Here is a 19225-nt window from a genome sequence, read left to right on the forward strand (position 1 = left end):
GAAAGTGTTGTAACCCTTTCCCGACTGTTGTATTTTTATCATTTTGCTTTGAATCTGCTTTTAAACATTTCGTTATTTGGCATTGTGACTTTTTTTTTTCTTGCAGACTGCATCTGTTAAACAGATTTAGGTCTGGCTTTAAATCAGAATGTGCTGAATGAAATTGAATTCCATTACAATTGTCTCAGAGGGATGCTTTGTTGCTATGTAACAAAAAGTTAAGAAAAAAGGAAGAATATCTTCACTCTACTTCCAGTTTGTACAGAATATTTAAAGCCAAAGTGCAGCAAACAAGTGAGCTGCATAACTCCCCATAGAAGTCCAATTTCCTTCCTCAGGAAAAAGAAAGCGATTACAACAGAAGCCCTCCCATTTCCCTCGCACAGCAGTTCTATGTGCAAGCCTTAGTTTTAAGCTGCCAACACTTACTTCAACTTTCTTGTCCTAAGGTATGTCTTTGTAGTCATTTGAACTTCTACTTTTTGTTTTAGTCTTGAAGTTTTTATTTAAATTCAGCTAGAGGAAATTGCGACATCTGAAGAAATTCCAGTGAATTATAACTTGTCTGAACAAACTTGGTAGCAGCATGCCAGACCACACTAATAATTTTTAGCGTCTGAACAGTTGCAAAACTAACACTGAAGAGATTGTTTTGTCTTTATTTTTTCATCTTTTTTATAGTGGAGTGCAAAAAGATGACAAAAATGTTTGCCAAGGAAAAACTGCTTCTGATTGCCTTTATTTTCACAACTTTCAACAGCAACACAAATGTAAGTATTATGTGACTAGTATTTTTTTAATGCTAATCCAGTGTTTTTTCAAAGTATACTAAATGCTTGCAATTGCAGGTGCTAGTTGGGAGTGTGAAGCTGCTGGACAGGAGCCAAAATGTTGTGGATGACATGTATAACGGATGTCGTGAAGAAGCCATGGAGACTGTCATTCAGTCGGGCCTGTTAAGGCGGGAGCTGAACAAAAGCGTGGAATTCCAGAAAGCATGGAATACAAACACCCAATGTTCATTTATTATCCCCGGAGGAGTCAAAGAACATACTACTGCACTTTCAGCCTATTACAGTGGAAACAAACAGTTCACAAAAGAGTTCAACAGTCAAGTGGAGACAATGGGAGAAAATTTTACCACTTACAAAAACAACTTTCATTTCAAGTCGCTTCATTTTCTCCTCATGGATGCTCTGATGCTGTTGAAGCCACAGAAGTGCAAGACTGGCTATGCTATTGTTGATGACTTGCAAATACCCAAATTGGGCTCAGCGGTGAGACTAGCTGGTTTCACAATAGTGGACACAGACACAGACCTTACTGACCTCGAGGGCTCGACCGTGCTCAAAATCAACTCTTGCTACTTTATCAACTTGGAGGAAAACATTTGTAAGAAGAATATTGGTCAGATGCTTTTGTCTCCAACTGAAGTTTTTACTGTGGAGGACGTTGGAAGAAAAATCACGGATGACGCAGACTACGAGGAGGTTGTGTTAAAGCATTCCTCTCTTACCAGTAGACACAACTGTTACATTATTTCAAGGTAAGATGCACTTCTTTCAATATAAATTGTGGATGTTGGAACCTGTGGAATATCCAGTAGTTGTTTTTTTTTCCACTTAATGTGTTTGTAGTCTTCAGGATTGTTCCTAAAAAATCCTCAGGGTTAAAATCTTCTGTTGTGATGTAAATATTGTTAAGAGAGTGAAAAACAAAATTCTAAAAAAATCTATTGTGAGTGTGGTTTGTTTGCCTCTAATTCTCATATAGTAGACAGCCTTAAAGTGGCTTCCAGAAAATGTACCGTCTTCATGAGGGGCCTCTTTATGCAAGCATGAAACTGTATTAGTGCACATTAATGTTTGTTTGTTTTTTTGCAGACACGTCCATATAGAAAAATGGATGTAGTTAACAGCTAACCTCTGATCTAATTTTTTTTTTTTACCTTCACAGGGCTGAAGCTGTCACCTCTGCCCACATGCTTGTTCCTCTGATCATGGTCTACTCCCTTTTTTCTGTAACACTTTAAAAGAAATGCTGATTCAGTGATTATGTGATCAGCTGCTGAAAAGTAATTCTAGTTAGTCTGCCCTTAGTTTAATTTTTTGCCTGATTGCTTCTTTATTTAAAATATAACTGAGATGAAAATTGGTTAATTAAAGGGTGTTTTATGATGCACAACCTTTAAGGTTAAAATGAGCCAATGCTTGGACTGCGTGTATTTTTGCTTTTGTTGCATTTGTATTACCTGTTTGGCCCTGAAGTGCAGATCACACCATTAAATCACCAAATAAAATAAAAATTAAAGATCTCATCAACAATATAAAAAGTAAAATAAAAAATAAAAACATTCTATTTTAAAAATCATAGCTAAACATCAGAAACCAAAACACAATTCCAACAAATTAAACGAAATTAAATAGAAACATTTTTGAAGACAAAAGTAATTCTCAGAACTCAAAATGAAATGTTAAAAAACGAAACACAATAAGAAACTGGGACATGATTGATTGGATGATGACTTTTGTCCTTTCTGTTGACCAAAAGTTACTGGATATGGTCCATACTAATCATAAAACTTTAAGTATGCTGATCATCATGATCATCATCTAATCCAGGGGTGCTCACACTTTTTGGGCGTGTGAGCTACTTTTGAATCGACAATGTCTTGAAGATCTACCTATAATATATATATATATATATAGATAGATAGATAGATAGATAGATAGATAGATAGATAGATAGATAGATAGATAGATAGATAGATAGATAGATAGATAGATAGATAGATAGATAGATAGATAGATAGATAGATAGATAGATAGATAGATAGATAGATAGATAGATAGATAGATAGATAGATAGATAGATAGATAGATAGATAGATAGATAGATAGATAGATACTATTGGTAAATGTTTGTTAGTTTTGTTTATTAGTTATATGTTTATATGAACATTATTGTTTATGTACTGATGATTAAAAACTAGAAAGTCAGATTGCACAAAGATACTTTTGTATTTACAGTTGAGGCGTTTTATTACAAACAGAAAGCAGTGACTATCGTATGTCATGCTCTGCTGTTAACCGCGCAATGGGGGTAGCGAGGTATTTCAAAGGCGCTGATGGCTCCGTATGAAGCGCGTGCCACGGGAAAATAACAGCCTCCTTAATGAGCTCGTATTTAAAGGGCGAGAACTACAGAGGCGATAGCAGAAGAGACACGCGGGGCCGCTTCAATATACACTACGGTTGTCCGGAGTTGTCTTCTGCCAGGAACTTGACGTGCCGTGGGGCAGAAGTGACTTTCTGATGGCAGACAGGACTTGCACTCAGCGAATTTAAACACGCGTCTGTAGTGACGTATGAATCAGAGGATGTCCGATTGGCCAATCTGCATGTTAATCAAGTCCCGTACTTCTCGGTGAGGATTTTGATTGGCTGGTGGATTTTTAAGAAGTACTTTTTTTTTAAATTTTTTTCTGGCCCGCCATCTACCCTCATGTCCTCGACGATCGACCGGTCGATCGCGATCAACGTAATGAGCACCCTGATCTAATCAGTGATGTCCTAAAGTCCTACCTTTTCGGTTTATTATTTAAGAATTAATGTCAAATCCATTCACATTTTTGTTTCCTAAAGTTCAACCCACCCTTGTTTTTCCACATCAAAATAATCCAAAGGGAACATTATTAGAACATTCTACACCACTGTATGGTCACTAATCTTTGCTAAATTTAATGTGTTTCCACAAATTGGACTGTAATGATGCCTTAATAATTCTTTGCTGTCATCACGTGTGTTGTCCGCTCTGAAGACAGTTTAGTATAACATTTTTACGTTATAATAAACTGAATTTATGTCTCAATCCAAATGGAATATTACAAGGCTGATTAGCATCGCCTTATTTCATTTTGAAACGATTTCAAAATGTTATAGGTCAATTTGATTTGAATCAATTGCCTTAGACACATCAATCCGGTTGGATCATAGGAACTTTTTTTACTTTTTTTAAAACTATTTTTGTTTTCTTAACCCTTGTGCTATCCTATTGGGTCAAGATGACCATTGACATGTTCTCCCTACCATGACAAAGGTGGAGAGGATTTCATGTAATCCATGGACACCAGTGAAGATCACAAATCATTGAAGAAAAATGGTTCAGCACACTGTTTATTGGGTCTAGATGACCCAACTCCCAATGTTAAAGGGCCTAGGATAGCACAAGGGTTAAACCTTTCATTTTTATTTAGTTCCTTTTACTTTTTCTTTTTGAATTGCCACAATCTGTAATACGTTTTCACATAGATTTGCTAGTGTGATTTGCACTTCGGGGTCACCATAGTTAACCACAAGTGTCAGTTTGTTTATGAGGAAGGTTACTGGAAGTAAATTTATGCTGAGAAGTTGAAAATATTAAAACGTGAGCAGTCACTAAAGGGTTTTACAGGAACTCTCTTCTTGTTTGTGAAGATAGAGATCAAGTAGAATTTTTTAAAGTTGTTCTGTTTACTAAACTACTAAACTTTTGAATTATCCATCTAAAAAAATGTCTTTTTACAGTAATAACAACAGTTTTAGAACATTGTAAATATGTAAGTTCACATGTTTTCTTGGGCTTAGCAGAAATAAGTGAGGCAATGCCGCATCTCTAGTTTTTTTGTTAGCATGCATCCTCCCATTTATATACAATATCACAACAATTTGTTATAAAAACTGCTGATGTGATGTGCCACACTAAAATTAAACAATATCTCATTTAATTGCTTCTTTTATTTTTACATATTGAAAGCAATTCTATGATTCCATCAACAAACACAGGCTACTTTGGGCTTCAAACAGAACGTCACAATTTTTTATTTTTTTTTACAGAGATGATTTGAGCTGCCATTTCACACATATCTGGGGCCTGTTGCACTAAAGTAGGATAAGGGATTAAGCCAGGATATCTTGGTGATCCTGGCTCAATTGATCCCCAATCCGGTTGCACTAAAGCTGGATAGGGGCAGGAGGATATGTTATGGTATAAATTACCATGGAGATTTATTCTGTGGAGGTAGCCTGCTCCAGACCAGGCTAAATTCCAGGATCTATTTAATCTCATCCCTAATGTCAGTCAGCAGTCGCCACAAATGGAAACCAATAGTTATTTCACTGCTCACTATACATTGTTATCACATATAACTAGACCCACTGTCATTATTTAAACGTTTATGATCATTAATTTCAATCATTTTGGATAAATAATGTTTTAGGTGATGTGATGTATCATTAGATAATTTACAGTTTCCCATAGACTATAAGGCTATATATAAAATGATAGAATATTAGGGCCACAGAGGGAAAAAAAGACAAGTCATAATATTGTAACCAGTTGTTTTAAAGGAGGACAGTTGTTAAAATGACAGATGTGGGGCATTTCGTGAAATTGTACCTCAGTATGGTTTCATAAACGAAGACATGCTGATGTGCCAGAATATGAAGTATCACATTGTCATAACTATCAAAACTGTAAAAAGAATATGTTGCTTTTCTGCAGAAAGAACCAGTCTCATAAATTTATGACTTTATCCTTTTTCCTCAGTGGGGGCCCTGGTACTCTGTCATATAAACAAATACGCATTTAATATGAATATAAATACACAATGTGTAACATTATGGTCCTTTATTGAATAAGGACAAAACAAAGAAGGTCAACTACACTCATAAAACGTTTACTTTGAATGAACATAAAAAAATTATGGAAATGATTTTCACATGATTAGACAGCGTTACTTGAAGAAAAATGAATCATATTGGTCCTACTTAATGTACTTAGGTTCAAACTAATAAATTTATACTGCAGTTGGACCCAACTTTTAATTAATATTGTTGATCACTCTCAAAAGATAAAAGTTGATCCAACTTAATTGAATCACTCCAATTGGTCACACCTCATTAAATTAAGTTTATTCAACTTAAATTTGTATGACTACCTAACACAATTTATGTTAATCTCACTTAAAATTTTATTTTTTGGTATAATTTTATTTATACATTTGACATTGATGATGATTCACAAAATTACATCCAATGGGGCTTTTTATTCTTATATCAAAGACATGAATTAAGCAGTAACATCCAACATCACAAGACAGGAGCTCAAATACTACGAATTCCGTCTTAAGTACTGGGACATTAACATTTTTGCCGCACAAGGGGGTTGTTCATCATCCTCTCCCACACTCTAACTCATGGTGCAGAAAAATAAATAAACATAACAGTTTAAATCACTAGTTAAAACAGAGTAAAACAACTAGACAATAAAACCCATGGACAAAAACTCACACTTAGACCCCAATCTGCCCAGATAAAAAAAGAAAATGGTATCCCACAATTCTTTGCGATTACTAATGTATCCAATTTAATGGTATCATGTTGGATCAACATGATTGAAATTAGTAACTTTTAAACTGATTATTTTTATGTACGATCGACATGATTCATTCACGTAAGATTTACAAACATAACATTTTCTTGTTGAAATGACAAGTTACATTTTCGTAAACTTAATTGGCTGGTAATTGCCTTTTTTTGAGTGTGCTTTATCACCGTGGCGGTGTTGCCTTTCTTCTTAATTATATCTTTTACCTCCTCGTATGCCTCGATGAGGATTTGTGCTTCCAACGGGGAAAAGTACGCGGCTCTAGTTGCCAGTCAATCTGTGATCTGTGGCGGGGTCTGTTTGAGTGAGCCGTGAGCGCGCACCTATCCAGGATTGGTTTAACCTGGCTTAATGAATCCGTGTCTGCTCATCCTGGATTGATCTTTGTGCAACCAATGAAGCCCGGACGCACATGTTTTGGCTTCATTGAGCTCAGCTGAGTCATTTATCCCGGATGTCTTAATTCTACTTTTGTGCAACAGGCCTCTGTTGTCCTGGTAAAAACATCACATGCTTTGTTTTGACTCCCTTTAATCAGACAAACAGATTTTTCAATATAAGCATGATCCAGCTGACAGTAATTATGTACGAGAGCACTTCAAAATGGTTCAAATGCACACATATAATTAAAAACCACTTAATCCCACAGGCGTGTTGTTGTCTATACAGAAGAAGAAGCAACTCTGATCATTTTACTTTTTTAGACAAAAAAAGCAAAATTGAAGAGATTTAACTTTAAAACATTACTTTTAGTATGTTTTATCTTAAACTTTCAAAAGCTTTGGCCTGTTGACTTTAACACATTTATCTAAACAGCAGATTTCTGACATCCGTACGTATGAAAAATTTAAATATGCATAAAAATAAAAACATATGTAATGACTTTCAAGAGTTAACTGGTATTGCAGGACATTTTTGACACTTTCAGTTAACTTAATTTACAGATTTTTTTCTAAGGTGCCACAGACATCCAGAATACAAAGCATATAATTAAAGCATACATTCACACCAGCTGTAGTTCTCATCAACTGTTTAACACAGGACGTGAAATAAATGCAAAACACAATATCACCTTTTATTTTAATAGTTAAAATATTCATCCATCCATTTTCTTAACCCGCTATATCTGTTTTTAGGGTCACAGGGTCACCGGAGTCTGTTCCTGCCACTGATAGGCGAAGGTGTGGTACACCCTGGACAGGTCGCCAGTCTGTTGCGGGGCACACTCACATATGCGCACCTAGGGACACTTTATAGTAACCAATAAACCCAGGAAGCATGTTTTTAGACGCTGGGAGGAAGCAAGAGTAGCTGGAAAAAACCCACACATGCTCGGGGAGAACATACAAACTCCACACAGATAGGAGCTTCTCACTGTGAGGCAAGAGCAAAAGCACCATCATGCAGTCCACTGTTAATATTTAGCTATTGAAAATGTAACCTTTAATATTTGCTAATTTGCTTCATTCTCATTTTTTTACATCTTTCTTTTCCTCCAGCTTACCTATATTTTTTTTACCACCAGGATAAAGCGTAGTTGTTTATTGTCTACACAGTGCAACATTTTTTTAGAGATGGCAACCTATCCTCTGGTCCTTTGCTTGTCTCATTCCATCAGTTCATACATCGACAGTACAAGTGCACACACACACACCCACACACACACGCACACACCCAATACTGTATCTCTGGCAAAAGAGATATAGCCAGAAGAAGTATCCTTTTAAATACTTACCCTATTTCTCAACTGATTAGCTTATTTTAAAAGAAAAATATAAAGAAAAACAAAAGAAGTCTTTAGCTGTTTGAGGTGAGCATATGATAGCAATGTTGAAAGCAAGGCCACCAATTTTAGAAAACCAACAGACAAGAGTAATTTTTATCTATGAAATAACACTTTCAGGAACCTCAAAAAAACAAAAGGCTTTTAAAACTAATTCAATATTTCTTTACAGAGGATTATTTTTAGGATTCTTAGGCAGGTGTAGCAGCCTTTATTACTACTACTTCTGCTTTTATCACTATACCACTGTACTTCAATTGTCCATGTGACTTCTATCACAGAAACTTTCCCAAAGGGCCAAAACAGGAACACAATTTCCTTAACAAGGAATAGTTTCTGTTTGACTCAGAGTCCATTTTCTAAAACAAAGTCCAATTACAACAGAGCAGGCAAGAAAAACATTATGGTGATCTGCATTACTGGCAAAAACCTGAAAGTTTAACTGTTTTTATTGAAGTGCTGGGATTTCATCTTTGACCTGTTTCCACGGGAACAAAAGCTCTTGCTTTTGCTCAGGATGCTTGTGTCGACTCGAGAGATGCTACTCTGGTGACACGGTCGGAGTCTCCTGCTCTGCAGCTCCAGCTCATCGTAGCTCAACCCCCGCACGCAGGGACAGCAGCGGAAAACCTGCTTGAAGCCCGCCCGAAATCTACAGCCAGACAACAGCGTAAGCGTGCTGTAAATCAACATGATCGTGACACAAAGTGTTTTACCGCTTACCTGCTGTTGAGGCAGCAGTAGATGATGGGGTTGTACATGGTGGAGCTCATTGCCAGCCACATCACCGACAGGTAAACCTGCTGGATGTACTTCCACTTGCTCAGACGCTTGTTGATGCCGGTCACAATGAAGTAGACGTGGTAGGGCAGCCAGCAGAGGGCAAAGGTCACCACCACGATGATCATCATTTTCACAACCTTCGGGAGAAAACAGGAAGTGATAACCATAGGTCAAAACCAACTTTAAAATCTGTCAGAGGAAAGAACAAATGATGAATCATGCAACTTATCTACTTCCATCCTTTTTATTTATGTAAAGATGGTCTGTTTTACCAAAGATGCTCCATGATCGGCGCGGTGATTTCTGCCATTTAGCAATTAAATCAATTGTTTGGTTATAAAAAACAGCTTTAATTGACTATTGGTTTAAATTGAACATAGTTGAAGGAGTTTCTTCTATTAATAAACTCTACATGATTTTATTTAAAAAACATTGTTTCCCACAAATATTCAAGGAACCGTTTTAAAGGAAACCCTCTATCTTCCCCTGCAGCCTTTGCAATGTTTATCAATGAACTCCATTCTGTGGCATTAATCCCCGGGCTGTCTACATAGATGCTCATCATCCTCGCTGTAATTTCCGTAATCCATGTTCTGCTGTTGTAAGCTGCTGCTGATGACGGCTACATTTTTTCAGGGGTCTGAAAGCAATGTTTTCAAATACAAGAAAAAGGCATCTTTATGCAGCTATCAGTAACTTTACTGGAGCAATGAAATTTTGAGAATAAGCCAAACTTTAGGTGTTGTTACACAGCGTGAACATTGCTATGCAAACAGAATAAAACTAGTAGTAGGCCTGAACCATTCAGCATGAAGCAGTCTTCTTTCTAATGCACGCCTCAAACAACCCAACAACCTTTCGTTACCATGGGAAGCAAATGTCTCCCTTGGTGTCAATCAGTCTGCTTTTAGGAGAGGACGTTCCATGGATTTCCTTTTCCTCCCTGTTGAGAATCTTTTCACAAAGCTAAAGCTGCAGGGCAATCTCTGTTTTAATCCTGCTTGATCTTTTTATGGCCATTTCACTTTATGAAGTGGACATATTCAGTACTGTTTTAGACTCAAATCCTGTCCGTTCAAACTTTTAAAGTATTCAAGCAGGAGGGAGAACCCAGCTCTCTCCACTATTGTTCCAGTATCCTACCTACAACTGAAATTTTTAAATGATTCACTACAAATTCAGCAAGAAATTTTTATTTTTGACAACCAGGCTAACTCTGGAAAGCAGAGGAGGCTAAATGGTAAATGGTAAATGGCGTATACTTATATAGCGCCTTTCTTCCTACAAGGACAAAGCGCTTTACAGTCACAGACCCATTCACCCAGTCACACACACATTCACACACACAGTCACACACTGGTGGTCGCTCCGCTGCCAAACACAGGCGCCCGCCTACCACCAGAGGCAAGGTGGGGTTCAGTGTCTTGCCCAAGGACACTTCGACTCATGGGCGTGCAAGGCGGGAATCGAACCTGCAACCTTACGATCATGGGACGACCGCCCTACCGCTGCACCACGGCCGTCTCCTCTGCTTTCCCAATGAAGATTTGCCCTCTAAGGCATCAGGTGGATCCCCTCCTTCCTTTTTTCTGATCAACTTATTTCCAAGTGGAATCACACATTTTTGTCTCCTTGATTACTGCGGTTCATTTCTAACAGCAGAATCAGTTTGCAGTATCCAGCCTCCACAGATTATCAAAAATGGCGTTGTTGTTTTTTTAATCAGCTCAAAAGGACTCAACTCTCCGCTGTTTCAGATTTTCCTGTGGCTGCCAGCATCAAATTCTAAACGCTGACATTTGATTTGCTCAAAGAATGGTCATCTCAAAAAAAGCATCTGCTGAGTTACTATATGTGATGCAAATACAATTAGGATAAGCATTTTATTGACACATTTTGATTCTGCAGAGTTTTTGTGAAGCACCAGGTTTTTATGTACAGCTTTGAGTGAAGTGAAGTTTATTTGCTTAAAACTTCACAGATTTCATGTTTTGTAAAAAAATAAATTGAAGAATTTGGCCTAAATGGCTCAAAAGTTTTATTGTTTACAGAGAAACAATTAAACAATTTTATTTTTACCTTTCTTTTGGCCCTGAGTTGTCCAAGATAGTTTTCAGATGAGTCTCCAGGAATCTTGCTTCCCCACAGCGACACCCCAACAACGGTGTATGTGATGCCCATCACTGCTAAAGGCAACACATAGACCAGGACTGTAACTATGATGTGATACCTGCACAAACAAAGAACCACAATGGAATAAGACACAAAGTTGTTAGGACTTAAGTAATGATGTTTTTGTTGATAATAATTAATGAAATATTTTGCCATTTTGTCCTAATACAGTGTATAACTACATAAAGGGGTCGTCTGCCATCCTGGGCCATGCCACATAGCAGAAGGTCCGGCTGGGTAATGTGCGGGTGGTGGAGAAGTAGCAGAGAGGAAAAGCCAGAACCACAGCCAGGCTCCAGATACAAAAGATGACTCCAACAGTGGCTTTTGCAGACAGACGAAGCTTCAAAGGATGGATGATGGCCATGTATCTACAAGCAGACGGTCACAACACACAAATCTATTAAATGTAGTCGACTAAAGTTTGCACCGCATTTGAACCACCTGAGGATCATCCGACAGCAGTTTCTACTAGCAGGTTTTGTATAAATCTTTCAGGACTGCTTGTCTTTCTTTTCTGGGACATAGCTTCTGCAGAGCCGCAGGAGTTCTTTCGAAATTCACCTCTGAATTGTGGCATGGAGTAACCTTCACCCCTTCCCTTCATTCCCCTTTTTGACACTCTCCAGCTATTACGACCCCCGTCAAACTGATTTTTTTTTTTTGCTCCTGCTTCCTTTTTTGCTCCTGAATAAAAAATACTCAGGAATACTATTTTGAGCTTAATGTTCTTAATTTACATGTATGTCCTTCATCATGATAATGATGTAACAAGAAAATGCTAAAAAAGGCCAAAAACGCCATTTTCTTCTGAATTTTGTCTGGGGGCTGTAGCCGGAGCAAAATCATCACATCGACTGTTTACCATCCATTTCAAAATTGAGAAAGCTTCTTTTTATCATCTGCAATAAAATCCAAACAACCCTTCAAATATGGGGAAAACACAAACTTGATTTTTTTCTTTTTGCAATACAGTGTGGAAAATAACATGAATTTGTGGATACAAAGGGGTTAAGGGTAAACATGCTAACTGATGGTTTGAAAACATTTTTTAACCATATGACGTGTCACTATATTCAGGGTAAAGAGTCTGAGTACGTCATTGTTTTTCAAATAAATAGTGATTTGCATATATGTCTAGGCATATTTAATACATTTTTTTAGACAAATAAAGTATTGCAAGACCATTCAAAGACCATAATAAATCAGCAGTTTGGCCTAAAACACTTTTCAAAGGACTAGATTTAGTGACAAAATGAGAAACGCTTACATATTGGATCTTCCAACTGAAGCACCAGTTTTATTTTTGAACTTTATTTTTTTTTCTTTTTTGCTGGGTCAAATGGATATTTAGCATATAAAATGTCTTTGATGCAGTCATACCTGTCGATGGCTATGGCCGTCATGGAGTAGATGCTTGCAAACACAGCAGCAACAGGGAAGAAGTTGTGAAACTTGCAGTAGACCTCTCCAAAGTACCACTGTCCGTGCGCCGCGTAGATGAAGTTGATGAGGGTGTTGAACGCGGCCATGGACGCATCCGCGAAAGCCAAGTTTAGCAGGAAGTAGTTGGTGACAGTTCTCATGCGCTTGTGCGCAAGAATAATCCAAATGACGATCAAGTTTCCGAAAACGGCCACCGCTAGGACGGCGATGTAAGCCAGCGACCACAGCGCGATGCGCCACGCCGGCTGCACGAACTGGTTGGCCAGGACTCTGGTGGTGTTCGATCCATCCCGTTCAGAGCCCATAGCACAAATGCCCTCCGTGGGGTCAGTTTCAGCCCGCTGTTGGCATGCAGACAGATGAGCTCGCCTCCTGCGATGGGTGATGACCCGCGCTGATGCGGACAGAGTGGTCCTGATGCTGAGCAGCGCGCGGCCGGCGTCTTCCAGAGAGACACAATGAATGTTAGGGTGAGATCAGGTCAGACTCATTCAGGAGGGGGGGGGGGCAAACCAAAACAACAGATGACTCAACCTGAGGACCGCCCTATGATCAATTCTTCTGCCTTTTACCCCTATTGTAAGCAGCTAAAAAGGTTTAAATCTCTGCTGGAGGTGTAAGAAACCTGCCAGGGTTTGATACCCTTAATCCCTAATAGCTTTTCTATCAAAAGAAAAACTCAGATATGAGGGTTTTATAATTATTCGTGTAAGAATAATCCCACTGTAAATTCCCGAGGTCTTGCACATGATGTAAATCCTCGGTTTCCCTCTGGAGTTTTTGAACAGAAGCCCATAAATCTATGACTTTTCTTAATTGAAGATTTCTAAAAGTACCTGTAATATTCCCCTTCATCGTTGTTTTCTGAAAGACGTTTTGGGTAATGAAACCAGATTGAGATTGTTTTTTGCTGCCTTATAATACCTGCTCTTGATTCATTTCATAAGTCTGATGAACGATGTTGAATCAGAACAAGTGGTCTCACAGAAGTCCTCTCTTTGTGAATTCAGCATCACAGTTTTGGAAATTAAACTCAAATAACATATTTTGTCACAAATCTGGAGTTTTCTTCTATTTCTTCAATTTCATTGATTTCATTTTAGGTCATTGTTGCTCCATTTTCACAGCAACTGACCAAAAGACCCAATAATTTACATTCTTTCAAGGTAAAATAAAAAGTTTGCTTTACAGAAAAAATGATTTTCAACCATGCACTGGATCTCACTGACAGTAATATTCAATGAGCTTGCAGAGTTGGTTTTTATGTTGTTTTGCTCCCAGTAATGCAAACAAACACTTCAGCAGTCTGAAGTCACAAATTCCATGATATAAAACCCTATTTTTGGCTTACTTTATTCACGTTTCATGTTTTAGTTCAACCTTCAAAGAGGAGATGGTTGGTCATTCTCTTTGGAGAACACCTCCCGCTGTGAAAAACCCTTCAAAAGGTCATATAGTTTGTTTTCTGTCAGTTAAACAGATTACCCAGAGGCCACTTCTTCTGGGCCCCTCCCCTAATCAAATGTCATTTTATGAAAGCTGCTTTAGAAAAGCGTCAGGCCCTACATATTAAAAAGGTCACTCTCTGTTAAGGAACAGCCAACAACATCATTAGCTGCATTCAAAATAATTCCCCACAATTACATGTGAATAATTCAGGCATCACAAAAAGGAAAACAGATGGGTGTGTCACTGTGTCTGGTGCGAGAGATGTGAGTGATGTCTGTTTCATGTGAAGAACTTGGTCAGTCTGTATAATCCTGCAGTTTATTTGGACATCAGTCCTTCCAGAAATAATTAAAACTGGCGGACAGAGAAACATTTGGGAAGGCGCCTTGGGATTGACATGATGACAAGCCTCTGACGTCTAAATTCACCACACAAGCCTTTTGTGTCGCTAATAAACTTTTAAGGCTAAATTTTTAAAATCAAGTGGCAAATGTAAAGGTTTATATATTCAAAGAAAGCCTTTTAATGATACAAAATTAGCATAATGCCCTTCACCACCACTCCCAGGAGAACGTGGAAAAATATCAAAATTGTCTCTATGAATGAATACAATGATCAATAGTCATTTGTTAAAAAATGAAATCTGATAGTTCCACTGTTTTCTCTAATAATGTCATTGTCTAGATGGAAAAAAAACAATTTCTTTTTCTAGTTTTCATAAGATTAAAGACCCACTCAGATGAATATGCTGTTTTGAAGGAGTGTCTAAGGGCAGGGATGCCAGTTTAGTTTAGTCTGTTTAGTTAAAGTGTAGTACTATCCCAGGGGTCGGCAACCCATGGCTCCGGAGCCACATGTGGCTCTTTCATCCATCTGTTGTGGCTCCCTGTGACTTTGGAAACTAATGAGGGGTTACATTCCAAAAAGAGCCCGTGATAGGCAAAATCCGTGAAGTAGAAACCTCTATTTTTTTTTTTACAATTATTATACAATTAAATACTCTATTATACATTGAAAAGAAAGAGCAAACCATTTTACAGGCTCAAGCATTTGTTTCACTAATTAAAGTACTTTAAAACGTTTTTTTCAACAAATAACTTCTGTACTGTCAAATAATAATTTTAATCATTGATGTGAACAGAAGGCTTCAAATCGCGATGATTAGCCCCGCCCACCGCAACCCGAGTAATTGGATTAAACGGGAGGAAATTTTAAATGATAAAATAAAATACAAAGTACATAGGGACAAAAAGTGACTCAGGTATATTTCACTGGTGTTCAGACTGAGCCGCTGCATTCTGACTCCGCTCTGCAGTGTTTTCTTCTTTTGAAGCCCGCGGTGCAGCTGTGTTTGTTCGGGAGAAGAACATAGTGATAGGCAGTTGTTGTCGCTCTTTTTTCTTCTTTGAAAAAACATCCTTATACACCGACATGCCACCATCAAGAGAATTTGCACGTACACAATATAAATTTGACAAGCTGTTTTACGTACGTGTACATTTAATTATTAAACTGCAACGTTATTGACGCACAGGTAGAGAAGAAGCAGAGTGACTTTTTAGCCAATCAGAATGCAGAACACAATGCACGATGCAAATCCGTGAAGTAGCGAAACTGTGAAAAGTAAACCGTGTTATAGCGAGGGATCACTGTAATTAAATTTTATTTTAGTTTGTTCATTTTTCATGGCATTTCAAAGGCGCTGCTGGCTCCGCACGAAGCGCGAGCCACGTAAAAAACAGCTTCGTACTGAGCTCGTATTTATCGGGCGAGACCTGCAGAGCTGATAGCAGGAGGAGACACGCGGGGCGGCTTCAATAAACACTCCAATCTTCTGCCGGGAACTTGATGTGCTGCGGGGCAGAGACTGATGACAGACTGAGAGTTCACGCCAGCGTTGCCAGATAGAGTCACAGGTTTCCAGCTGAAAAGTCATCTGAAAACCGCCAGACCCAGCCAAAAACCGCCCAAAACAGCTTTTGTTGATGGGTTTTTTCGTACTGGACTGATAAAATAAAAGATTTTTCTAAATAAAAGATAGTTCAGACTAATAATAAAATGTGTACAATATTGAATATTTCTTCAGCAGGCCGCCTTCTTTCATTCATTTGCTTAACACGCTCTATCCCTGCTATAACCTGCGTCCGGCTCCTTCATCCTTGTGCTGCGCTGGAGCGCCCCGACTATCGTATTTTGCGCTCTCTGTGTAGGACACAGTGAGGAGCTCGGGGGAAACAACTCTCAGCTGCAGAGGATGTGAACAGGTGAACAGGTAGAGAGGAAAAGCAGGTAAAGAGGCGGAGGAGGGGCTTTGGCTTCAAACTCTGTCAGAGAGATGCAAACACGGGCGTCTATGGCAGGCCATTTTAACATTAAAAGGCTAGACTGGATGTGTGTTGCAGATATCTTTGAGTTTTGCCTAGTCAAAAATAACATTTCAGATATCCGCAACTACATTCTTCCTATCCGTAATCGTAATTTTAGATATCCTCTAAGATATTATTCCTAGGACAAATGACATCACTTTCACCATTCATTTGTATGGGGTTTACAATTACAGATATCTACAATTCAGTTGCAGATATCCACTTCATGAATTACGGATATCTGTAACTGAATTGTAGATATCTGTAATTCCAGTTTCAGATATCTACAATTTCATTCTTACTAGTCAAAACTCAAGTTAAAGATATCTTTAATTCAAGTCAATTTAAGATATCTACATGTTCCTTTTCAGATATCTTAAATTAAGTTTTGACTAGGCGAAATGACGTTGTAGATATCTGTAACTGGAATTATGACTAGTCAAAATGACATTGTAGATATCTCAAACTGGAGTTAGGGATAGTCATAATTTATTTGTAGATATCTATAATCAAGTTACAGATATCTTGAAATGAAATTTGAATAGAGATATCTGAAACTTGAGATATCTGTAATGTTCATTCAGGATAGTCAAAATGTAATTACAGATATCTTGAATTAGAGTTTCGACTAGGCGAAATGACGTCACAGATATCTGTATGCAAATTAGGTCCGCATCGCACTTTAAGGGGAGGAGCAAAGCGTGTTGTTGTAATATTCAAATCGCACCTGCTAACTTGTAATTAGCACTGATTAGCACCATGTTGCAGCAGTACGACGGGGTTTTAGGACCAGTTTACAAAAAACGTTTTGTTTTCTTTAATTACAACTTTTATCTCCTAAATTTAGGAGATAAAAGTGTTGTGGAGTGTGCGTGTGTGCACGCGCGCATGCGTGCGTGTGTGTGTGCTGAGATGGGGGTGAGCACGGAGCGGAGGTGTGTGTGTTGATACTGTGTGTTCGGAGGACGGAGCACCGTAATAAAGAGAAGGTGTCCCCCCCCAGATTAACTGTTTTGGAGTCGTTCTTAATCCGCACTGGAGGTTTAGGCTTAGGGTTCCGATCAGGAAAGTGAACCCCGAAGAAGAATCGCCTTCGTCTGAGGAAATCTCCCCTGCGCTTCTGACCACGGTCGGAAAGAGAGAAAAGAAAAGAGAAAAACACCAAGTCTTCCGTTTATCGGAGCCTAGCTTTATTTCTGGATACCTTTAACCGAAGTGATTCTGAACCTTTTGGCGACTCAAAATCAGATTATTGTCAGTGGAGCCGGCTTTCCGGGGTTCGGTGTCTGTAAAATGAGGAGCTCAGAGACACGTGTGGGTGCAGAGAACCGCTGCAGCCTTTATTCTCCTTTTCATTCACATATCCTGAAGTACATCTGTCACCTTATGTCATGAACCTGTCATTCGAACACCAATGCGGAAGTAAACAGTGTTACATACACCTCTCCTCCAGATGAAGCGTCCCGATCCAACATGAAACAATAAAGAGGAATGAAAATAGTCTGTTATATTAGCATTACAACGTTGAAAATGCCAAAAAGTGCTCCTCCACAGACGGAAGCGTCACAGAAACGTAGAGATCTTGTCTTTAATGGAGAAAGAAAGGATTCAGGTGGACATCTGCAGGGACACTGACGGCTTCGGGCTGCAGAGATCCTGCAAACCACCCATCAATGAATAAAACATGAATAAATCATAAATCAAACTAACGAATTTCCAAACATTTAGAACGTTATCAATAAACATTCAGCTCACCTCTTCAACAAAGTTTAGTCGGTCTGCTGCTGCTGTGTGGCGTTCACCTGCTGCACAGCATGCTCACTTCCACTTAATATCGTACATTTACGACTTAAAATCTTTTAATTTTACTTTTTTGGTGGCCCTAAATCTCCGTCGTAGAGCAGCCAGCGGGCGAAGCAATTTTTAATCGTCTTTTTAATGCTGCAGCCCGTGCAAGACAGGAGGAGCTAGTGATGATGACGTTTGAGATATCTTTAACTGTCATTCTGCCTAGGCAAAACTGAATTGCAGATATCTACAATTGTCATTTAAGATGTGTGACGAGTTGAATGTCGTTTTCAATGACGTCATTGCAGATATCTGTAATTCAGTTTTGGCTAGTCAAAACTGAATTATAGATATCTCTATCGGTCGTTTCGACTAGTCACAATTACGTTACAGATATCTTGAATTACAATTCCAACTATCCAAAATGTAATTACGACTAGTGAGAAATACGTTGCTGATATCTACAATGTTCATTCCGGATAGTCAAACTTAGCCTTTTAATGTTAAAATGGCCTGCCATAGGCGTCAGATTCAGACGCAGCTTGCCCTGTGGGAGTTGAAGCAGAGACTTTCCCTGGGATGATTTTATAAACCCAAACATGGAAACATGATTACCAAGTAGAACTCTTCAAAATAACAAACCTGATCTCTCCACATTCAGTGTCTACCATGCATTGATAAACACATCGCTCCATGCAGCGATCAGACCAGAACTAGTAGCTCCTCCCACACGCGGCCGCGGTATCATCCTTTAAAAAACATAATGTCCATTTGCAGCGACGTATGCTTCAGACGATGTCCGATTGGCCAATCTACATGTCAATCAAGTCCCGTACTTCTCAGTGAGGATTTTGATTGGCTGGTGGATTTTAAAGAAGTACTTTTTTTTTTTTTAATCTTTTCTGGCCCGCGATCTACACTCATGTCATTGAAGATTGACCGGTAGATCACGATCTACGTAATGAGCACCTTTGAATAATATATACATGCATAATATAAATAATGATATCAA

At 38.5% G+C, this 19225-nt stretch overlaps 1 protein-coding gene and 1 long non-coding RNA gene across 2 annotated transcripts; one reads left to right on the forward strand and one right to left on the reverse strand.

Moving 5' to 3' along the window:
- The first annotated feature begins 333 nt into the window (after window positions 1–333).
- On the forward strand, window positions 334–989 carry LOC144991137 (uncharacterized). Its single transcript, XR_013655058.1, has 3 exons — window positions 334–449; window positions 682–770; window positions 849–989. It is a non-coding gene; the product is annotated as an uncharacterized LOC144991137 (long non-coding RNA).
- A 7658-nt stretch (window positions 990–8647) lies between these two features.
- On the reverse strand, window positions 8648–12915 carry tacr3b (neuromedin-K receptor-like). Its single transcript, NM_001278874.1, is given in 5 exon segments — window positions 8648–8861; window positions 8933–9129; window positions 11072–11222; window positions 11347–11535; window positions 12548–12915. Coding segments are annotated over 5 exon segments (1119 nt in total).
- Window positions 12916–19225: the final 6310 nt, after the last annotated feature.

This window comes from Oryzias latipes, chromosome 1 (assembly GCF_053564925.1).
Source record: "Oryzias latipes strain Hd-rR chromosome 1, Olatipes_Hd-rR_3.1".
NCBI lineage: Eukaryota > Metazoa > Chordata > Actinopteri > Beloniformes > Adrianichthyidae > Oryzias > Oryzias latipes.